At 42.4% G+C, this 18,640-nt stretch overlaps 1 protein-coding gene across 1 annotated transcript; it reads right to left on the bottom strand.

The window, feature by feature from the left end:
* Positions 1–14,593: 14,593 nt before the first annotated feature.
* Positions 14,594–17,755, bottom strand: LOC148163455 (keratin, type I cuticular Ha3-I-like). The gene is made up of 7 exons (XM_088027292.1): positions 17,408–17,755; positions 17,218–17,300; positions 16,925–17,081; positions 15,986–16,147; positions 15,766–15,891; positions 15,372–15,592; positions 14,594–14,726 (listed from the first exon to the last, which is right to left on the bottom strand). Exons 1-7 carry the CDS (start codon positions 17,753–17,755, stop codon positions 14,594–14,596), a joined length of 1,230 nt encoding a protein of 409 aa, XP_087883418.1.
* Positions 17,756–18,640: the final 885 nt, after the last annotated feature.

Below are 18,640 nucleotides of genomic sequence, written 5' to 3'. Positions count from 1 at the left end.
GGGTTGGCATACAGCATAGTTTCCCTTCCTAATGCTTCAGCTAATTTTTTCTCCAAAATATGCTAGTTAGATGCCTCCAAAGAGTCCCCTCAACCCATAAAATTATTCCATTCAGCTTGTGTCACACCAGGTTCCTCCTAGGTGCTAGTGGCTGGTAAAATCAGAGTTTCATCAGATGGCTTCAAAGGAGACAGAATCATCATAATCCCAATGGCTCTCCCCATTACTCAGAGGGGAGGAGAGCCAGGGACATGGGGTGGAGTTGTCTGGGACTCCTCACCCATGAGGTTCTGCTACTAGATTCCCTGGAAAGAGAGTCTAGAGTGAACAGTCTTCCAGCTGGCCCTCTTTTCCCAGGCCTACCCATTTTTCAGTGTTCGGTTCAACTTGTCTTCATAGCAGAAACTTGTCCTGTATTAGCTGCAAGGATCCTGAGCCCTACTCATGAGAGTATTAATTGGGGCTTAGGGAATTTATCAATACATGGAGATTGAAAATAATGGAGTGTTCATGGCTGAGAAGTGAAACTGCCTAAATGGGTAGAATAACACCAAAGCAGAGATCAGCAAACTAGGGCCCACAAGCCAAGTTCAGCCTGCTGCCTTTTTTTCTAAATAAATGAATGTGGCACATACCCATGTTCATTAGGTATTATCTATGGCCACTTTCCATCTACAACAGCAGAGTTGAATAGTTCTAACAGAAACCATATGGCCTGCAGAGCCTAAATTATTTACTATCTGGCCGTTTATAGAAGAAGTTTACCAAACTGTACTGGAGCAACAATCTCCCTAAAGATGAGACAGAGAAGAAATATCTAGAAATAAAATTATGCCTGGAATAGTCCACAGAGAGAGTTCAAGTGGCAGTGTTGAAGCATAAATATGAAGCATAATACTTCAGACTCAAGAAGAATGGAAAACTAGAATAAAGAGCTCAGAGCTATGTTTGTATCTATGGTGACCTTATCTCAAGATCTCTGGAAATTTCTCTTACCTAATCCCTAAAGTTAATCTTCTTTCTGAGAACACTGTACATCCCTAAAGGTGTGACTCTGTCTGCCTGAGATGCTCCCAGAACAAGTCAAAACCCATGAGAATGCACCTTCACTCTATCATCCCTAGAGTGTACACCTCTCTATCAACTCTGGGATCAGATACCCTTGGATACTTCCAAACTCTTGGGAGTCTCCCTATTGCCCAATAAAGAATCTTAATAAAGTAGCCCTCCTCACTCACCTTCTATTCTTTGTCACTTTATCTGTCCTTTGTTCTACACAGAAACAAAATCTTGGGCTCAGGCAGAAGTCCCAAAAAAATTATTTGTGCAACACAACATAAGGATGTGTCCAGATTTCAAAGGAAGTATGAAGGTAACAGAAAAGCACACATTTTAATCTAACCTATCTGAGTTCACATTCTTACCGATGACATGAGCTCAGAGAAGTGAGTTTCGTTTTTTGACTCATTTTCTTCATCTCTTAAATTTAAGTAGTAATATGCTGCCCACCTCATAGTTTTGTTGTAAAATGTAAGTAATATATTATGTGTGAATATGGATCAGGGTGGGAGTGATGATTATTTCCATAACCTTCCTCCTTCTTATTGTTGGCCCAGATGGCTCAGATGTAGAATTTTCTGAAAATCCAATTCTGTTAAGCAGACACCTGGGCACATTGCCCATGCCAATCCAATGGTGATAAAACCTCATTCACCTACCTTGCAAACGCTAGAGGCACAGCACTACATTCATGAATTAATCAACAAAAATGCAAATTTTAACATTAACTTGGTAGCCAGAATAGGAAGTTGACAGAGAGCTCATTGTCCCTACATTCTCCGATATGTTACTGATATTGTGGATTCGATTATCCTATTTGGGGTCATTCTTGAGGAGGACATGTTCTCTACATGGGGTTGCATTGCCACCAAAGCCTCCTTTCTTGTACTGGCATGGAAATGGGCTCTACTAACTTCCTGGGAATCCCCCAGCCTTGTGTTCCCATGCTAACATCCATGATAATGATGATGGTGGTTTTGGTGATGCTGATGATGTTACTTACCACTTCATGAATACTGATTCTATGCCAAACAAGGCACTAAGTGCTATGGCACATTTCTCATTTGACTCTCCCAACATGCCTATAAGATTGGCCTATAAAATTATTCCCATTTTATAGATAAATTAACAGATTGGGAAAGGCTCAGAATTTTCCCAAGACACAGCCAATAAGTGGCAGAGCTGGGATTTGAACAATTCACTGTCTAACTCTTGAGCTTGAATATCTAAACACAGTGGAAACATTTGGCATACAAGTTTCTCTGATTTTGTGAGGGGAAGGAAATCTTAGATTCCTTTCTTCCCATTGCCCCTCTCTTTATAGTTTTTGGCTTCTGATTCCCACTGGAGCCCTGTTCCCACCCCTTCCCAACCCCCATCAGGCCTCCAAAGGCCTCTCTGCCCAAAGGCCTCTCTCACCCAGCTACTCTCAATGGTACCCTTCTGAACCAAAACCAATTACACTTATTTACTTTTCGTCACAGGCAAATGGCTGTCCTTTTGCATGACTGGTTGATATGTCCAGGTTGGAAATTAGATTGCCTTTTCTTAGCATCTAAAAAAAAAAAATCAAAATGCACAATGGCATGACCTAGGGTGATTTAGAATCTGGGAGAAAGCCTATTTGCCTCACCCTGAACATTTAGCCCTATAAAAGTTCACTTCAGAAGTAGGGTCTATTTCCTAAGAATCAAAGAACTCTAAAGCTAGAAAGACCTGAATTTATGGAAGAGAAAACTGAGGCCCAGATGGTGAGGCAGGAAAGAAATGAATAGCAATATGTCACTTCCTCATCAGGTAGTCTACTAGGACCCTTCACATATGGTATTCCATCTTCACCCCAAACTTTGGATGTTTCAGTGTCATCGATAAAGAATCTGAGAAGAAAGTGAACTTGTCCAAAATGACACAAGTAAGTAGACTCAAGTTTGCTGGGCCCATCCTGCCTCACTGTGAAGTAGAGAGATGAGACACTGGCATAGGCCAGGATGTGACAAAACATGACAACTGGAAGAAAACAGAGGTAGCTCATGAATTCCAATGCCAGCTCTGAGCACGCACAGGAAGACACACCTAGGCTTCCTACATATTGCTTTGCTCCTCAGTAAACTGGAGGTTAAAAAGTGACAAATCCCACAAGCTTGTGATGAGGCGTGCCTCCTGGAAGTAATGAGATGGGCTTTTACAGAGAAAAATGCTGCACATTCCTGGACAGTCCTGCTCTTCCTATAGACACTGACAGCAGCTTCAGACCTCAAAGCACTCAAATGATGACTCTGACCCCAGATATAAAGATGCAAAAAATGCCTTAGCTGTACCGATAACAAATATGAATTTTCAGGGAAACAGGAAAAGAATCAGCAAAAATTTTCAGGACATATGCTTGGGGATGGGTCAAGTATCTGAGAATGATGTTTCCAATGGGCTAAGAGTTCAAACCAGGACAGCCAAGAGCCAATTAAATAGATCACAAAAGAGCACTGGACATGCCAACTGAGAAGGGCGTGGGGCCCCATCCGAAGATGGGCCTAGAGCCAAAGAGTATCAAATAATGTTGAGTAGAGCTTATACTCCAGGTGCAGAGCTAGGTGGGGGATTTAAAGAAGGAAACAGTGGTGAAAGACAACAGGATGGTATACAAATTCTACTGTTGGGCATGAAACAACAACAACAAAAATGACTATGCTTTTCTATTCTTAAGAAGCTTCTCTATATATTAAGTCATCAATAATCAAAATAATAGTCCTAATAAAAATATCTGGTTTGCAAAGTGTTTCCATAAATACTGTCTTCCATGATCCTCTTGGCAAGCGTATAAAGCAGGTAGAGAAGAGATTGTTACCTCCACTTTGGGGAAACTGAGGCTCAGAGAATTTACATGTCTTGTCCAAGGACACAGAGCTGATGAGAGGATAAGTGAGAACTAGAACCCTAGTTTTGGCAAGTGGGTCACAACCTGGCTCATTAGAACCACCTGTAGAGATTCTAAAACTCCCACTACACCCCAGTGTTCATAACAGCAATGTCCACAATAGCCAAACTATGGAAGGAGCCGAGATGTCCATTGACAGATGAATAGATAAAGAAGATGTGGTATATATACACAATGGAATATTACTCAGCCATCAGAAAGGATGAACCATTTACTTCGAAGTGATTGGAACTGGAGGGTATTATGCTGAATGAAATAAGTCAGTCAGAGAAAGACAATTATCATATGGTTTCACTTATACGTGGAATATAAGAAAGAGCGCAGAGGATTCTAAGGGAAGAGAGGAAAAACTGAATGGGAAGAAATCAGAGAGGGAGACAAACCATGAGAAACTCTTAACTCCAGGAAACAAACTGAGGGTTGCTGGAGGGGAGGGGAGTGGGGGGATGGGGTAACTGGGTGATGGTCATTAAGGAGGGCATATAATGATCTGATGTGATGAGTGCTGGGAGTTATACGCAACTGATAAATTATTGAACACTACATCTGAAACTAATGATGTACCACATGTTGGCTAATTGAATTTAAATTTAAAAAATAAAATTAAAAAATAAAAATAATAAATAATAAAACTCCCAGTGGCCAGACTACATCCCAGACCAGTTAAATCAGACTCTCTAAGGGCAAATTCAGGCTTCAGCACTTTTTTTAAGTTCCCAGGTGATTCCAAAGTACCACCAAGGTGGAGAACAACTGTCCTCATGTGTGATAATGATGACAGAGTACCTTGAAACAATTTAAAAACCACATGGAAATATTTAAGGGGATGTAGAACACATTTATTTACAAAATTATGGTTCGGTTACACGGATTGAGGTTTCTGTTTTGAAAAAAAAAAAAGACAGAATTTACAGATCCAAAAAGTTTTGCCCCTGGCCAGAATCTTCCTTTGTTCTAGTGATTGCTTCTCTGTTCAAAGCATGTTTTGGAGTTTTATGTTTTGGAAATGTCTGTATCTTTTTAATATCCAGTTTGTTGATAGCAAACCTTTGTCTTTTAAGGATGGATTTGATTTTTTGGAAGCCATTCAACAAGAAACTTTATGAATAAGATGGACAATCAAGGTAGATAATTTTAAAAACACCTCCATATGATTGTGGCTCATAATTGATCTGAGACTTGCCAAAATTAAGTGGAATCTGTGTGTAAGGAACAACTATGAAGAATGTAATTGACCTGGATATATTCATTCTGCCCTGATTTTTTAATCATTCTCCATACTTTATAGTGAAGTCATATGCATCTATTAATTGAACCTGGTTCAAATCTCATAATTACTAATAACCAACTGTGATTTTGAGCAAATTTCCAAGCTTCAGTTTCCTCATTTGTTAAAACGGGTTGAATTTGAAGCATTTTATAAGGATTAAGATAAGTTCCTAATATTTTGCCTAACCCATAGCTGATATTCAGCAGATGTGAGCTGTATTAGTTTCCTACTACTCCCTTCCCAAATCATTACAAATTTAGTGGCTTAAACCAACACAAATTATTATGCTAAAGTTCTATAGGTCAGAAGCCTAAGTTTTACTCTCATTGGGAGTAAAATTAAGAAAAAAGTTTACAATAACACCCAAAAGAATAAAATACTTAAGAATAAATGTAACCAAGGAGGCAAAAGACTTGTACAGTGAAAACTGCAAAACAGTACCAAAAGAAATTAGGGAAGATGCAAGTAAATGGGACGATCTCCTGTATTTGTGGATGATTTAGTATGTTTAAGATGGCAGTATTGGGGGACAGAGCAAGATGGCAGAGGAGTAGAAGACCTGGATTTCGTCTGGTCTCAGGAATTCAGCTGAATAGGGATCAAACCATTCTGGAGACCGAAGAAGAGAGTAGCAACAGCTCTCTGAACAGAGAAGTGACCACTTACTGAAGTCATCTTCGATCCCTTCATTGTATCAACCCTTATTTTGTACATATATAAGTCGTTCTTCCTTTAAAATTTTAGGAGGCACTTTCTTCTAACAGACCAAAATACGCCCAAAATCTAGTGTGTGGCACTGATCTATGCAATAGCCTGATCATATTTGATCATATTCTGTTTTTTTTTTGTATTGTTCTGTTTTTGTTTTTATCTTTTTCTTTTTGTTTTTTTTTTTTTCTTTCTTTCTTTCCCTTTCTTTTCACCTTGTTTCAGGTCTTTTCTGATTGGTATAGAGTATATTTGCTGGGAACATTGTTAACCTGTTAGCATTTTGTTCTCTCATTCATCTATTCTCCTCTGGACAAGATGACAACACGAAAAAAAATCACAGCAAAAAGAACAAGAGGTAGTACCGTCAGCCATGGACCTACTCAATACGGACATTAGTACGATGTCGGACCTAGAGTTCAGAATCATGACTTTAAAGATACTAGCTGGGCTTGAAAAAAGCGTGGAAGTTATTAGTGAAACCTTTCTGGAGAAATAAAAGAACTAAAATCTAACCAAGTCAAAATCAAAAAGGCTATTAATGAGGTGCAATAAAAAATGGGGGCACTAAATGCTAGGATAAATGAGGCAGAAGAGAGAATCAGCGATATAGAAGACCAAATGATGGAAAATAAAGAGGCTGAGAAAAAGAGAGAGAAACAACTACAGGATCATGAGGGCAGAATTCAAGAGATAAGCGATACGATAAGACGAAACAACATTAGAATAATTGGGATCCCAGAAAAAGAAGAAAGAGAGAGGGGGGCAGAAGGTATATTGGAGCAAATTATAGCAGAGAACTTCCCTAATGTGAGGAAGGAAACAGGCATCAAAATCCAGGAGGCACAGAGAACCCCTCTCAAAATCAATAAAAATAGGTCAACACCCCGACATCTAATAGTAAAACTTACGAGTCTCAGAGACAAAGAGAAAATCCTGAAAACAGCTCGAGAGAAGAGATACCATTGTTTCTACCCACAATGGTAGAAACATTAGATTGGCAACAGACCTATCCACAGAGACCTGGCAGGCCAGAAAGGACTGGCAGGATATCTTCAGAGCACTAAACGAGAAAAATATGTAGCCAAGAATACTATATCCAGCTAGGCTCTCATTGAAAATTGAAGGAGAGATAAAAAGCTTCCAGGACAAACAAAAACTAAGGAATTTGCAAACACGAAACCAGCCCTCCAAGAAATATTGAAAGGGGTCCTCTAAGCAAAGAGAGAGCCTAAAAGCAGCATAAATCAGAAAGGAGCACAGACAATACACAGTAACAGTCACCTTACAGACAATACAATGGCACTAAATTCATATCTTTCAATAGTTACCCTGAATGTGAATGGGCTAAATGCCCCAATCAAAAGACATAGGCTATCAGATTGGATTAAAAAACAAGACCCATTAATATGCTGTCTGCAAGAGACCGGTTTAGACCCAAAGACACCCCCAGATTGAAAGTGAGGGGGTGGAAAACCATTTACCATGCTAACGGACACCAAAGAAAGCTAGGGTGGCCATCCTTATATCAGACAAATTAGATTTTAAAACAAAGACTGTAATAAGAGATGAAGAAGGACACTATATCCTACGTAAAGGGTCTATCCAAAAAGGAGATCTAACAATTGTAAATATCTATGCCCCTAACATGGGAGCAGCTGATTATATAAGGCAATTAATAACAAAAGCAAAGATACACATTGACAACAATACAATAATAGTGGGGGACTTTAATACCCCCCTGACTGAAATGAACAGATCATCTAAGCAAAAGATAAACAAGGAAATAAAGACTTTAAATGACACACTGGACCAAATGGACTTCACAGACATATTTAGAACATTCCATCCCAAAGCAAAGGAATACACATTCTTCTCTAGTGCCCATGGAACATTCTTCAGAATAGACCACATCCTAGGTCACAAATCAGGGCTCAACTGGTCCCAAAAGATTGGAATTATTTCCTGCATATTTTCAGACCACAGTGCTTTGAAGCTAGAACTCAATCACAAGAGGAAAGTAGGAAACAACTCAAATACATGGAGGCTAAAGAGCATCCTATGAAAGAATGAATGGGTCAACCAGGAAATTAAAGAAGAATTTAAAAAATTCATGGAAACCAATGAAAATGAAAACACAACTGTTCAAAATCTTTGGGATACAGCAAAGGCAGTCCTGAGAGGAAAGTATATAGCAATACAAGCCTTTCTCAAGAAACAAGAAGGGTCTCAAATACACAACCTAACCCTACACCTAAAGGAGCTGGAGAAAGAACAGCAAATAAAGCCTAACCCCAGCAGGAGAAGAGAAATAATAAAGATCAGAGCAGAAATCAATGAACTAGAAACCAAAAGAACAGTAGAACAGATCAACGAAACTAGGAGCTGGTTCTTCGAAGGAATTAACAAGATTCATAAACCCCTGGCCAGACTTATCAAAAAGAAAGGAGAAATGACCCAAATCAACAAAATCATGAATGAAAGAGGAGAGATCACAACCAACACCAAAGAAATACAAACAATTATAAGAACATATTATGAGCAACTCTATGCCAGCAAATTAGATAACCTGGAAGAAATGGGTGCATTCCTAAAGATGTATCAACTACCAAAATTGAACCAGGAAGAAATAGAAAATCTGAACAGACCTATAACCACAAGGAAATTGAAGCAGTCATCAAAAATCTCCCAACAAACAAAAGCCCAGGGCCAGATGGCTTCCCAGGGGGATTCCATCAGACATTTAAAGAAGAATTAATACCTATTCTCCTGAAACTGTTCCAAAAACTAGAAATGGAAGGAAAACTTCCAAACTCATTTTATGAGGCCACCGTTACTTTGATCCCAAAACCAGACAAAGACCCCATCAAAAAGGAGAATTACAGACCAATATCCTTGTTGAACATGGATGCAAAAATTCTCACCAAAATACTAGCCAATAGGATCCAACAGTACATTAAAAGGATTATTCACCACGACCAAGTGGGATTTATCCCTGGGCTGCAAGGCTGGTTCAACATCCGCAAATCAATCAACGTGATACAATACATTAATAAAAGAAAGAACAAGAATCATATGATCCTCTCTATAGATGCAGAAAAAACATTTGACAAAGTACAGCATCCTTTCTTGATCAAAACTCTTCAGAGTATAGGGATAGAGGGTACATACCTCAATATCATAAAAGCCATCTGTGAAAACCCTACAGCGAATATCATTCTCAATGGGGAAAAGCGGAGAGCTTTTCCCCTAAGGTCAGGAATGTGGCAGGGATGTCCACTCTCACCACTGCTATTCAACATAGTATTAGAAGTCCTAGCCACAGCAATCAGACAACAAAAAGAAATCAAAGGCATCCAAATCGGCAAAGAGGAAGTCAAACTCTCACTCTTTGCAGATGATATGATACTGTATGTGGAAAACCCAAAAGACTCCACCCCAAAACTGCTAGAACTCATACAGAAATTCAGTAAAGTAGCAGGATATAAAATCAATGCACAGAAATCAGTGGCATTCCTATACACCAACAAGACAGAAGAGAGACAAATGAAGGAGTTGATCCCATTTACAATTGCACCCAAAACCATAAGATACCTAGGAATAAATGTAACCGAAGAGACAAAGGATCTGTACTCAGAAAACTATAAAATACTCATGAGAGAATTTGAAGAAGACACAAAGAAATGGAAAAACGTTCCATGCTCATGGACTGGAAGAACAAACATTGTGAAGATGTCAATGCTACCTAGAGCTATCTACACATTCAATGCAATCCCCATCAAAATACCAACCACTTTTTTCAAAAATCCTAAAGGAGAACACAGGTAGCAATCTCTTCGACCTCAGCCGCAGCAACTTCTTCCTAGAAACATCGCCAAAGGCAAGGGAAGCCAGGGCAAAAATGAACTCTTGGGATTTCATCAAGATAAAAAGCTTTTGCACAGCAAAAGAAACAGTCCACAAAACCAAAATACAACCGACAGAATGGGAGAAAATATTTGCAAATGACATATCAGATAAAGGGCTAGTATCCAAAATCTATAAAGAACTTATCAAACTCAACACCCAAAGAACAAATAATCCAATCAAGAAATGGGCAGAAGACATGAACAGACATTTTTCCAAAGAAGACATCCAGATGGCTAATAGACACATGAAAAAGTGCTCAACATCGCTCGGCATCAGGGAAATCCAAATCAAAACCTCAATGAGATACCACCTCACACCAGTCAGAATGGCTAGAATTAGCAAGTCAGGGAACGACAGATGTTGGCCGGGATGTGGAGAAAGGGGAACCCTCCTACACTGTTGGTGGGAATGCAAGCTGGTGCAGCCACTCTGGAAAACAGTATGGAGGTTCCTCAAACAGCTGAAAATAGAGCTACCATCCGATCCAGCAATTGCACTACTGGGTATTTACCCCAAAGATACAAATGTAGGGATCCGAAGGGGTACGTGCACCCCAATGTTTATAGCAGCAATGTCCCCAATAGCCAAACTGTGGAAAGAGCCAAGATGTCCATTGACAGAAGAATGAATAAAGAAAAAGTGGTATATATACACAATGGAATATTATGCAGCCATCCAAAGGAATGAGATCTTGCCATTTGCAACGACGTGGATGGAACTGGAGGGTGTTATGCTGAGTGAAATAAGTCAATCAGAGAAAGACATGTACATATGACCTCACTGATATGAGGAATTCTTAATCTCAGGAAACAAACTGAGTGTTGCTGGAGGGGTGGGGGGTGGGAAGGATGGGGTGGCTGGATGATAGACATTGGGGAGGGTATGTGCTATATGGGAGCGCTGTGAATTGTGCAAGACTGTTGAATCACAGATCTGTACTTCTGAAACAAATAATGCAACATATGTTAAGAAAAAAGAAAAAGAAAAAGATTGCAGGAGGGGAAGAATGAAGGGGAGTAAGTCGGAGGAGGAGACGAACCATGAGAGACGATGGACTCTGAAAAACAAACTGAGGGCTCTAGAGGGGAGGAGGGTTTGGGGGTTGGGTTATCCTGGTGATGGGTATTAAAGAGGGCACATTCTGCGTGGAGCACTGGGTGTTATGCACAAACAATGAATCATGGAACACTACATCAAGAACTAATGATGTAATATATGGTGATTAACATAACAATAAAAAATTTTTTAAAAAAAGAACAAAGTTAGAAAACTCACACTTTCTGATTTCAAACCTTAACTACAAAGTTATAGTATTCAAAACAGTGTGGCACTGGAATAAAGACAGACATATGACCAACGGAATAGAATAAAAATCATCCTTCACATACATGATCAAATGATTTTCAAAAAGGATGCCATTCAGTGAAGGACAGTCTTTTCAATGAATTGTGCTGAAAAAACTGGATATTCACATGCAAAGAATGAAGTTAGACCCTTACCTCACACCATATACAAAACATGAACCCACAATGGATCATAGACCTAAATGTAAGAGCTAAAACTATAAAACTTTGAGAATAAACCGTAGAGGAAAACTCTATGACGTTGGGTGTGGCAATGATTTCCTGGCCATGGCACCAAAGGCTCAGATAACAAAAGAAAAAATAGATAAAATGAACTCCATAAAATGTAAAAACTTGCCCACCAAAGGACACCATCAAGAGAGTGAAAAGGTGACCCACAGAACGGAAGAAAATATTTGCAAATTATATTTCTAATAAGGGATTAATATCCAGAACACATAAAAAAACTCCTACAGCTCAACAACAACAAAACTAAACGACTCAATTAAACACATGGTCAGAAGACTTGAATAGACATTTCTCCAAAGATATACAAATGGTCAATAAGCACATGAAAAGATGCTTCAACATCACTAATCATCAGGGAAATGCACATCAAAATCACAGAGGTACCACTTCACACCCACTAGAATGGCTATTAGCAAAAACAAAAACAAACAAAAGACCCAGAATTTAAAAAAGTGTTGGTGAGGATGTGGAGAAATTGGAACCCTCATGCATGGTTATGTTGAATGGCACAACCTCAAACAATTAAACATAGAGTTACCATAGGATCCAGTAACTCCACTTTTAGGTGCATACACAAAAGAATTGAAAGCAGGGACTTGAACAGATATATATATAGCAGTGTTCACAGCAGCATTAATCTCAATAGCCAAAATACCCATCCATGGATGAGTGGACAAACAAAATGTGATATATACAATGGAGTATTATCTAAGCTTTAAAGGGAACAAACTTCTGATACATGCTACAACATGAATGAGCCTTGAAAACATTATACCAAGTGAAATACACACACAAAAAAACCAAATACCGTATGATTCCACTTATATGAGGTACTTAGAGTAGTCAAATTCATACGGACAGAAAGTGGAATGGCAGTTAGCAGGGGCTTAGGGCGGAGGGGTTATGGAGTTTAATGAGGACAGAGTTTTAGTTCAGATTGGTGAGAAAGTTCTGGAGATGGATGGTGCTGATGAATGGACAACAATGTGAATGTACTGAATTAAACACTAAAAAAAAAGATAAAATGGTAAATTTTATGTTATATATATATATTTTTTTCCACAATAAAAAGAGAAAAACCAAGGTGTTGGCAGGACTATGTTCCTTTCTGGAGGCTCCAACAGAGAATCCATTTCCTTTTCTTCTCCAGCAACTAAAGCTACCTACTTTCTTGGCCCCCTTCCTCCATCTTCAGATCCTGCATTGAGGGGTCTGGTCCTCATATCACATCGCTCTGACCTGTGTCCTCAGTCATATCTCCCTGTCCCTCTCACTATATTCTGCCTCCCCTTCCACTTTAAAGGACCCTTCTGATTACATTGGGCCCATTAGATAATCCAGTTTAATCTCCCCCATTTTAAAGTCAGCTGATTAGCAGCTTTAATTCCATCTGCACCTTTAACTTCCCTTTGTGTGCAACCTAACACATTCCTGGGTTCCAGAAAATAACATGGGCATCTTGCAGAGAAGGGGGACAGTCATGCCACTTACGACAGGAGCCATTAGCATTAATTTTGCATTACTGTAAAATAATATATGTAAGCAGAACTTGGAATAAAGGAACAAGCAAAATTAGGGAGGGCCTCTGAACTGAGCTTGACCTTGGATTGGAAGGAAATCACAGACACAGTAGCAGACCACATCACAGAAGAGATTCTAGGTCAGAGGCTGCTCATGAACCAAGCAGGTGTGCAAATCTGAATCCATCCTGGAATTTGAGCTTTAAAAATAAGGGTCTGGGGGGACAATTATGGTAGAAACAATAAACAGTTGCTTTATCAAATATATATATGTAATTTCAATCCGTTTGGTCATTTCAGTACACAAGACTGTGTTTCATCAAAGTGGGGTCTGATATCTGCCTCAGAAAGCCTGGTGTGATGGGAAGGTTCATGGGAAAAGGTAGACACCTGAGTGGTTTCTGATCCTTTCATGTCAAAATGGTCCTCTGGGGTTCTAGCAGGTCAAAGCTTAACATTTCCTTGGCTCTTCTTTGAAGTTAAAGATTCAAGTTCAAGCCTTTCTTGATGAACTCTGATGTCATTTTCAGTACTCGGTGATTTGTTTGCAGCACAAGCCTGAGTGTTCAGTGTCGGGGACAATGCCTTATAATAGCACTACTTAGGGACTAGTTTTATCCCTTTACAAGTTGGAAATAACTTGCAGCCACGACTATGTCTTTCTTGATGTGTGTCTCCCTTCCCCACCAACAAGGGTGTGCAAAGAGTAGGTAACAGGTACTGGTTGGGATGGACTGAGAAAGGTGGAAGTATCAGTTGAGGCGGGGGGGGGGGTCTCTAAGCCCCCGAGTTGGGAGGGTAAGTGAGCAGCTGGAATCCAGGGTGATAATGATCCACTGACACAGGAGGAAAAAGGAAGTCCTGGGCACGGCAGGCAAGACAGAGCATTCTTCTGCTTGTTGTTCCTGAGGCTGCATGGAATGCGCAGGGTCACCAGGACCCAGATAATACAGCACTAGATCTGAAACTTCCTGCTGAGAAAAGATGAACTTTCCAGAGCCTCTTTCTCGTGCCCAGCTGATGAGCCTCCTTACTTGGGATTTAGATGCAACCAGCTCTAGGAGATGTCCAGGTCACAAGGGGAGAGTGGGAAACATGCAGGAATGGTCAAGGAGAGATGAGGGCCACAGCATTGCAGCTTCTATGCCCTCCCTCCTGACAGCCTGCCTCACCCATGTGTCCAGGGCGCCAGACCAGCCATCTGCCCGCCAGGCAAAGAACGGCTCTTGTATCCAAGAGTCAGGCCATTATGTAGCCTGACTTTCAAGTGGCTTTTTATAGAGTGCTCAAGTGATGGGCGGGGCAGAACGAATGAATACCAATGAGAAAGGCCAGGGAAATCAAGTTTATTAGCAGGTTACAAGGGAACGCCCTGGCATTTCCGAGGGTTCCCTGGGCAAGTGAAAAAGGAACAGACCCCAGCGAAGGAAGGGTGGGCAAGGAACGATCTGTAGTAGGTGGGGTGAGTTTCGTGGCTGCCTTACTGGGGCGGCTCCAGCCACGCAAACTGTTTTCTGCCCCTTTTTGTCGAATGAACCAGTGCCGGGTCAAAGCTCTGGAACCTTGGGCCCTGCCTCCTTGCTCCTCTGGCAGCCCCTGGGCTCTAGCGCACGAAGGAGTTGCAGGGCCCACAGCGTGGGCGGGGGACACATGGCGTGCAGGGGGTGCAGGAATTAGAGACGCAAGACCCGGCGGATCCGCATGCATTCGTTGTGGCACAAGGGTTGCAGGGCAGCCTGGAGAAAAAGAATGATGTGGAAAAGATGAATTGAGGGAGGCTTGTAGACTATATGAGCAGAATGCCTGTGGGATTTGACCTGACCTGTAACAGAGAAAACCACGGGCTCACCTGCTGTAAAGCTCCCTATCAAATTGCTTGATGGTCTTCCTACCATGTAGTGCCCAAAGTGTTAGACAGAAACTCTAGAACTCTGGCTTTCACTCACAACACTGTCCATTCCTAGTGAGTGACCTTGGGAAAGTCACTTAACTTCTCCAAGCCCCAGTTTCTTCACCCGCAGAATGGAAAGAATACTGATCCAACCTGCTTGGCAGTAAATATAAGGTCAGATAAGGTAGCGTATGGAGATGTACCCTCTACGCAATACGGTCTTATAAAATGTAAGAAATATCATTGATCTTATATCTATACGATCACAGCAGAATGCAAAGAATTGGCTGTACAATTTTAGTTTGTGCATCAAACAATTCTTGCTTTTCTGTGTCTTTAATGATGGCCATATTATGTTTTCTGAGTTCTGTTTGATCATGTCTGGTGTGGAGGTATAATTTCCTTTTGAAAGTATGCAAACTTTGCCTGGAGTCCAACTGAGAAGCACGCTTATGTGAGCCTCATCAGATACCTCCAGCTGGCTACTCACTTGCAGTCCTCGCTCTCCAGCAGGCCCCGGTACGTGTTGATCTCACACTCCAGCCGGGCCCGCACATCCAGCAGCACCTGGTACTCCTGGTTCTGCCGCTCCAGGTCACTCCTGATCTCAGCCAGCTGGGACTCCACGTTGGTGATCATGCACTGCACCTGGCCCAGCTGGGAGCTGTAGCGTGCCTCCGTCTCCGTCAGCGTGTTCTCCAGGGAGTCCCTCTGTGTGGGGAAGATAAAGAATGTCACAGAGCTGCTCCTCAGGAAGCTTCTCCATGGGGCTCCAGAGAAGTCCCAGGCTTCACGAGGTCAGGTGAGTGTGGCCCAAAGGGCACCCCACTGACTGCAGTTCCCTGACCTCACATTGGTCACCAGGAGGGCTGAACAACACCCACCAGGTTGTGCTGGGCCTGCAGCTCAATCTCCAGGGCATTGACCGTGCGTCTCAGCTCGATGATCTCTGCCTGGCAGGACTGCAGCTGCTCCGAGCTGGACACCACTTGCTTGTTCAGCTCCTCGGTCTGAAACAGCACAGGGGAGAAGACAGGGTCAGACCCTGCCTCAAGGGCCCTGAGGGGCCAAGTGTCCTGAGTGGCCATGTGCTGAGATGCCCACCTGGGTGGTGAACCATTCCTCCACGTCCCTGCGGTTGGTCTCCACCAGGGCCTCATACTGACTCCTGGTCTCGTTGAGCACACGGTTCAGGTCCACGGCAGGGGCTGCGTCCACCTCCACGTTGAGGCGGTCTCCAATCTGGCAGCGCAGGGTGTTGACTTCCTGTGGATGCAGAAAACGCAAGAGTGATTCTCCTCAATGAAGAATAGACTTTGCTTGTTGAAGCCCCGTTGGTCTATTTCCTTGGAAAAGAAACTGAGTGGAGCAGTCTGTGACAGCTCAAGGCAAAGCGATCTGTGCTCCATGTGGCACAGCTCCCTCCTCACACAACTGTGCCATGGCTCTTGGGCTCAAAAAGAATTCCCAAGGATTTGCTTGGATGCCGCCAAAAGATGAACTAATGCCTAACGTTCCCAATTTGCAGATTGGCTGCAGAAGACCTCATAATACAAAGAATTTTGACTGTACAATTTCAGATTGTATGGCAAACAATTCTTGCCATCAGATAAGATCATGGCTTGGCCCCTCTGGGAGAGAGAAGGAGGAACCCCAGAACATTTTTCAACAAGACTTTGAAAGAGTGGAGACTTAGATCCACCAAGCTTGATTCTGTGACCTTTGGGGAGAGAGATGACTTTGTACAGATGAATACAGCTATGCTGAGGCTCATTCTATAGCTCAGTAATCAATCACAAGCTGATTAAGGGGCTCTAGGAAACTCACATGATGCACTAGTTTTGAGTGAAAGATACATCTTATCTGGGAACATGGATAGGTTTCATCTCTGTTTTTTCATTCATCATGAAGTTTGGCATTTTTAAAGGAAAATCGTAAAGTCAAACCCAACCTCATATTCCAGTTTCTGCCATCCCAAATCATTCAAGTCACCCTCAGCCTGAGGCTGAGCCAGGTTTCTTCATTTCTCATTTCTGGTCTCACCTCCTCATGGTTCCTCTTGAGGCACAGCAGCTCCTCCTTCAGGGACTCCACCTGGGCCTCCAGGTCAGACTTGCAGAGGGTCAGCTCATCCAGAATCCTGCGCAGGCCATTGATGTCTGATTCCACCAGCTGCCGCAAGCCCAGCTCCATCTCGTACCTGTGCAAGGACAAGGTCAAAGCAGTGACCAGCAGACCTTTAAGACTCACAGGAATATTTGATAGCCCGCATGCATGTAGCCTTTCCACTTTCTGCCAGGAGAAGTAGACATCAATGTGAAATCTGAACAACTCACTTGGTTCTGAAATCATCTGCGGCCAACTTGGCATTGTCGATCTGCACCACCAACCTGGCGTTCTCAGACTTGGCACACAGAATCTGAAAACAAGAGTCTACTATGAGGGCAACTTGAACTTGAGAATGTCTTATTGTTCAAGGACAGTTAGCGGCTGTTGCACCCCCATATGGCTATGGCACCCCCTCACCTTCTGCTGGAGCTCCTCGATGGTCCGGAAGTAGGATTGATAGCTGGGGCACACGTAGGGCTCCTGCTGCTGGCACCGCTCCCGGATGCGGCTCTCCAGTTCTGCGTTCTCCCGCTCCAGCTGGCGCACCTTCTCCAGGTAGCTGGCCAGGCGGTCGTTCAGGAACTGCATGGTCTCCTTCTCGCTGCCATTGAAGGAGCCCTCACAGAACCAGCCACAGTTGCCCACATTGGCGGGGATGTTGCAGGCCCCGGGCAGGGTGCAGGTGTGGCAGCTGGGGGGGACGCAGGGCCGGGAGGAGCAGGTGGAGCGGCAGCTCATGTTGGGCAGACAGCAGTTGTAAGGCATGGTGTTGGAGGGAGCAAGGCACCCGGCTGAACACAGAGCCCAAGTTCTCCAAGGAGCTTGTGGATTTCCTTCCTCTGAGGAGGATTTATATTCCCTCCACAGAGGGTGTGGACATGGTATGTAATGTCTTTTTTCTTTCTATGTCTTCTCTGGTTTTCAAATGCCCTTCCCTCAGTCTGTTATTTGCCTTCCTCAGAAGAGTCCCTTGTCCCATAAAATTCTTTACTTGGGCTTCTTGCGAAGTCAGGACTCCTCTTCAGGCAGTATACCCATAAAATCAGAGTTTTGTGGTAGATCTTAAAAGAGTCCACACAGTCTAGCCCAGGTATCTGCCCTTGTTAATTGGGAGTTAGTCCATCCAATGACATTCTTCTGTGTTATGTGATCCTGTAAACCCACACTCAGACTCATTTCCTGGCCCACCTGACATTTCGAGGGAGGAACTGGGATTGAGTCAAAGAAGTTGCATTCAACTCTTTTCCCATCTGCTTTAAGGGAAGAATCCTTCAATGGTGCAGCATCCCAAGCCTTGGAAGCCTTGAGTGGATAAGGACTGAGTTGGGCCATGGCTGAGGAGAATGAGCAGCTGTTTGTGGAAGGCCTCCTATATTTCTTGAACACAGGTTGTAGAGGAGTTTCAAAAGAAAAGGTTCTGATAATTAGTTTAAGAACAGAGAAGGCTCTGGAGGTAGAGATCATTTGGAAGGAGGGCTGAGAGATCCATATAAATGTGTTTTAACTGTCCAGGAAAAGTATCTGGGGCTGGCTTGGAAAAGAAAAAAGGCATTGCTAGTCAAACCTTACCACTTAAATGTCCATAACATTAGACCAGTGTGAGCAGATAATTGGGGTAGTCGAGAGCTTGCCCAAAGGAGGCTCCTCAAG

This window comes from Eumetopias jubatus, unplaced genomic scaffold (assembly GCF_037043125.1).
Source record: "Eumetopias jubatus isolate StellerSeaLion01/CBP00866 unplaced genomic scaffold, mEumJub1_p1.0 scaffold_10, whole genome shotgun sequence".
Taxonomy (NCBI): Eukaryota; Metazoa; Chordata; class Mammalia; order Carnivora; family Otariidae; genus Eumetopias; species Eumetopias jubatus.
This window is presented reverse-complemented; position numbering and strand designations above follow the sequence as displayed.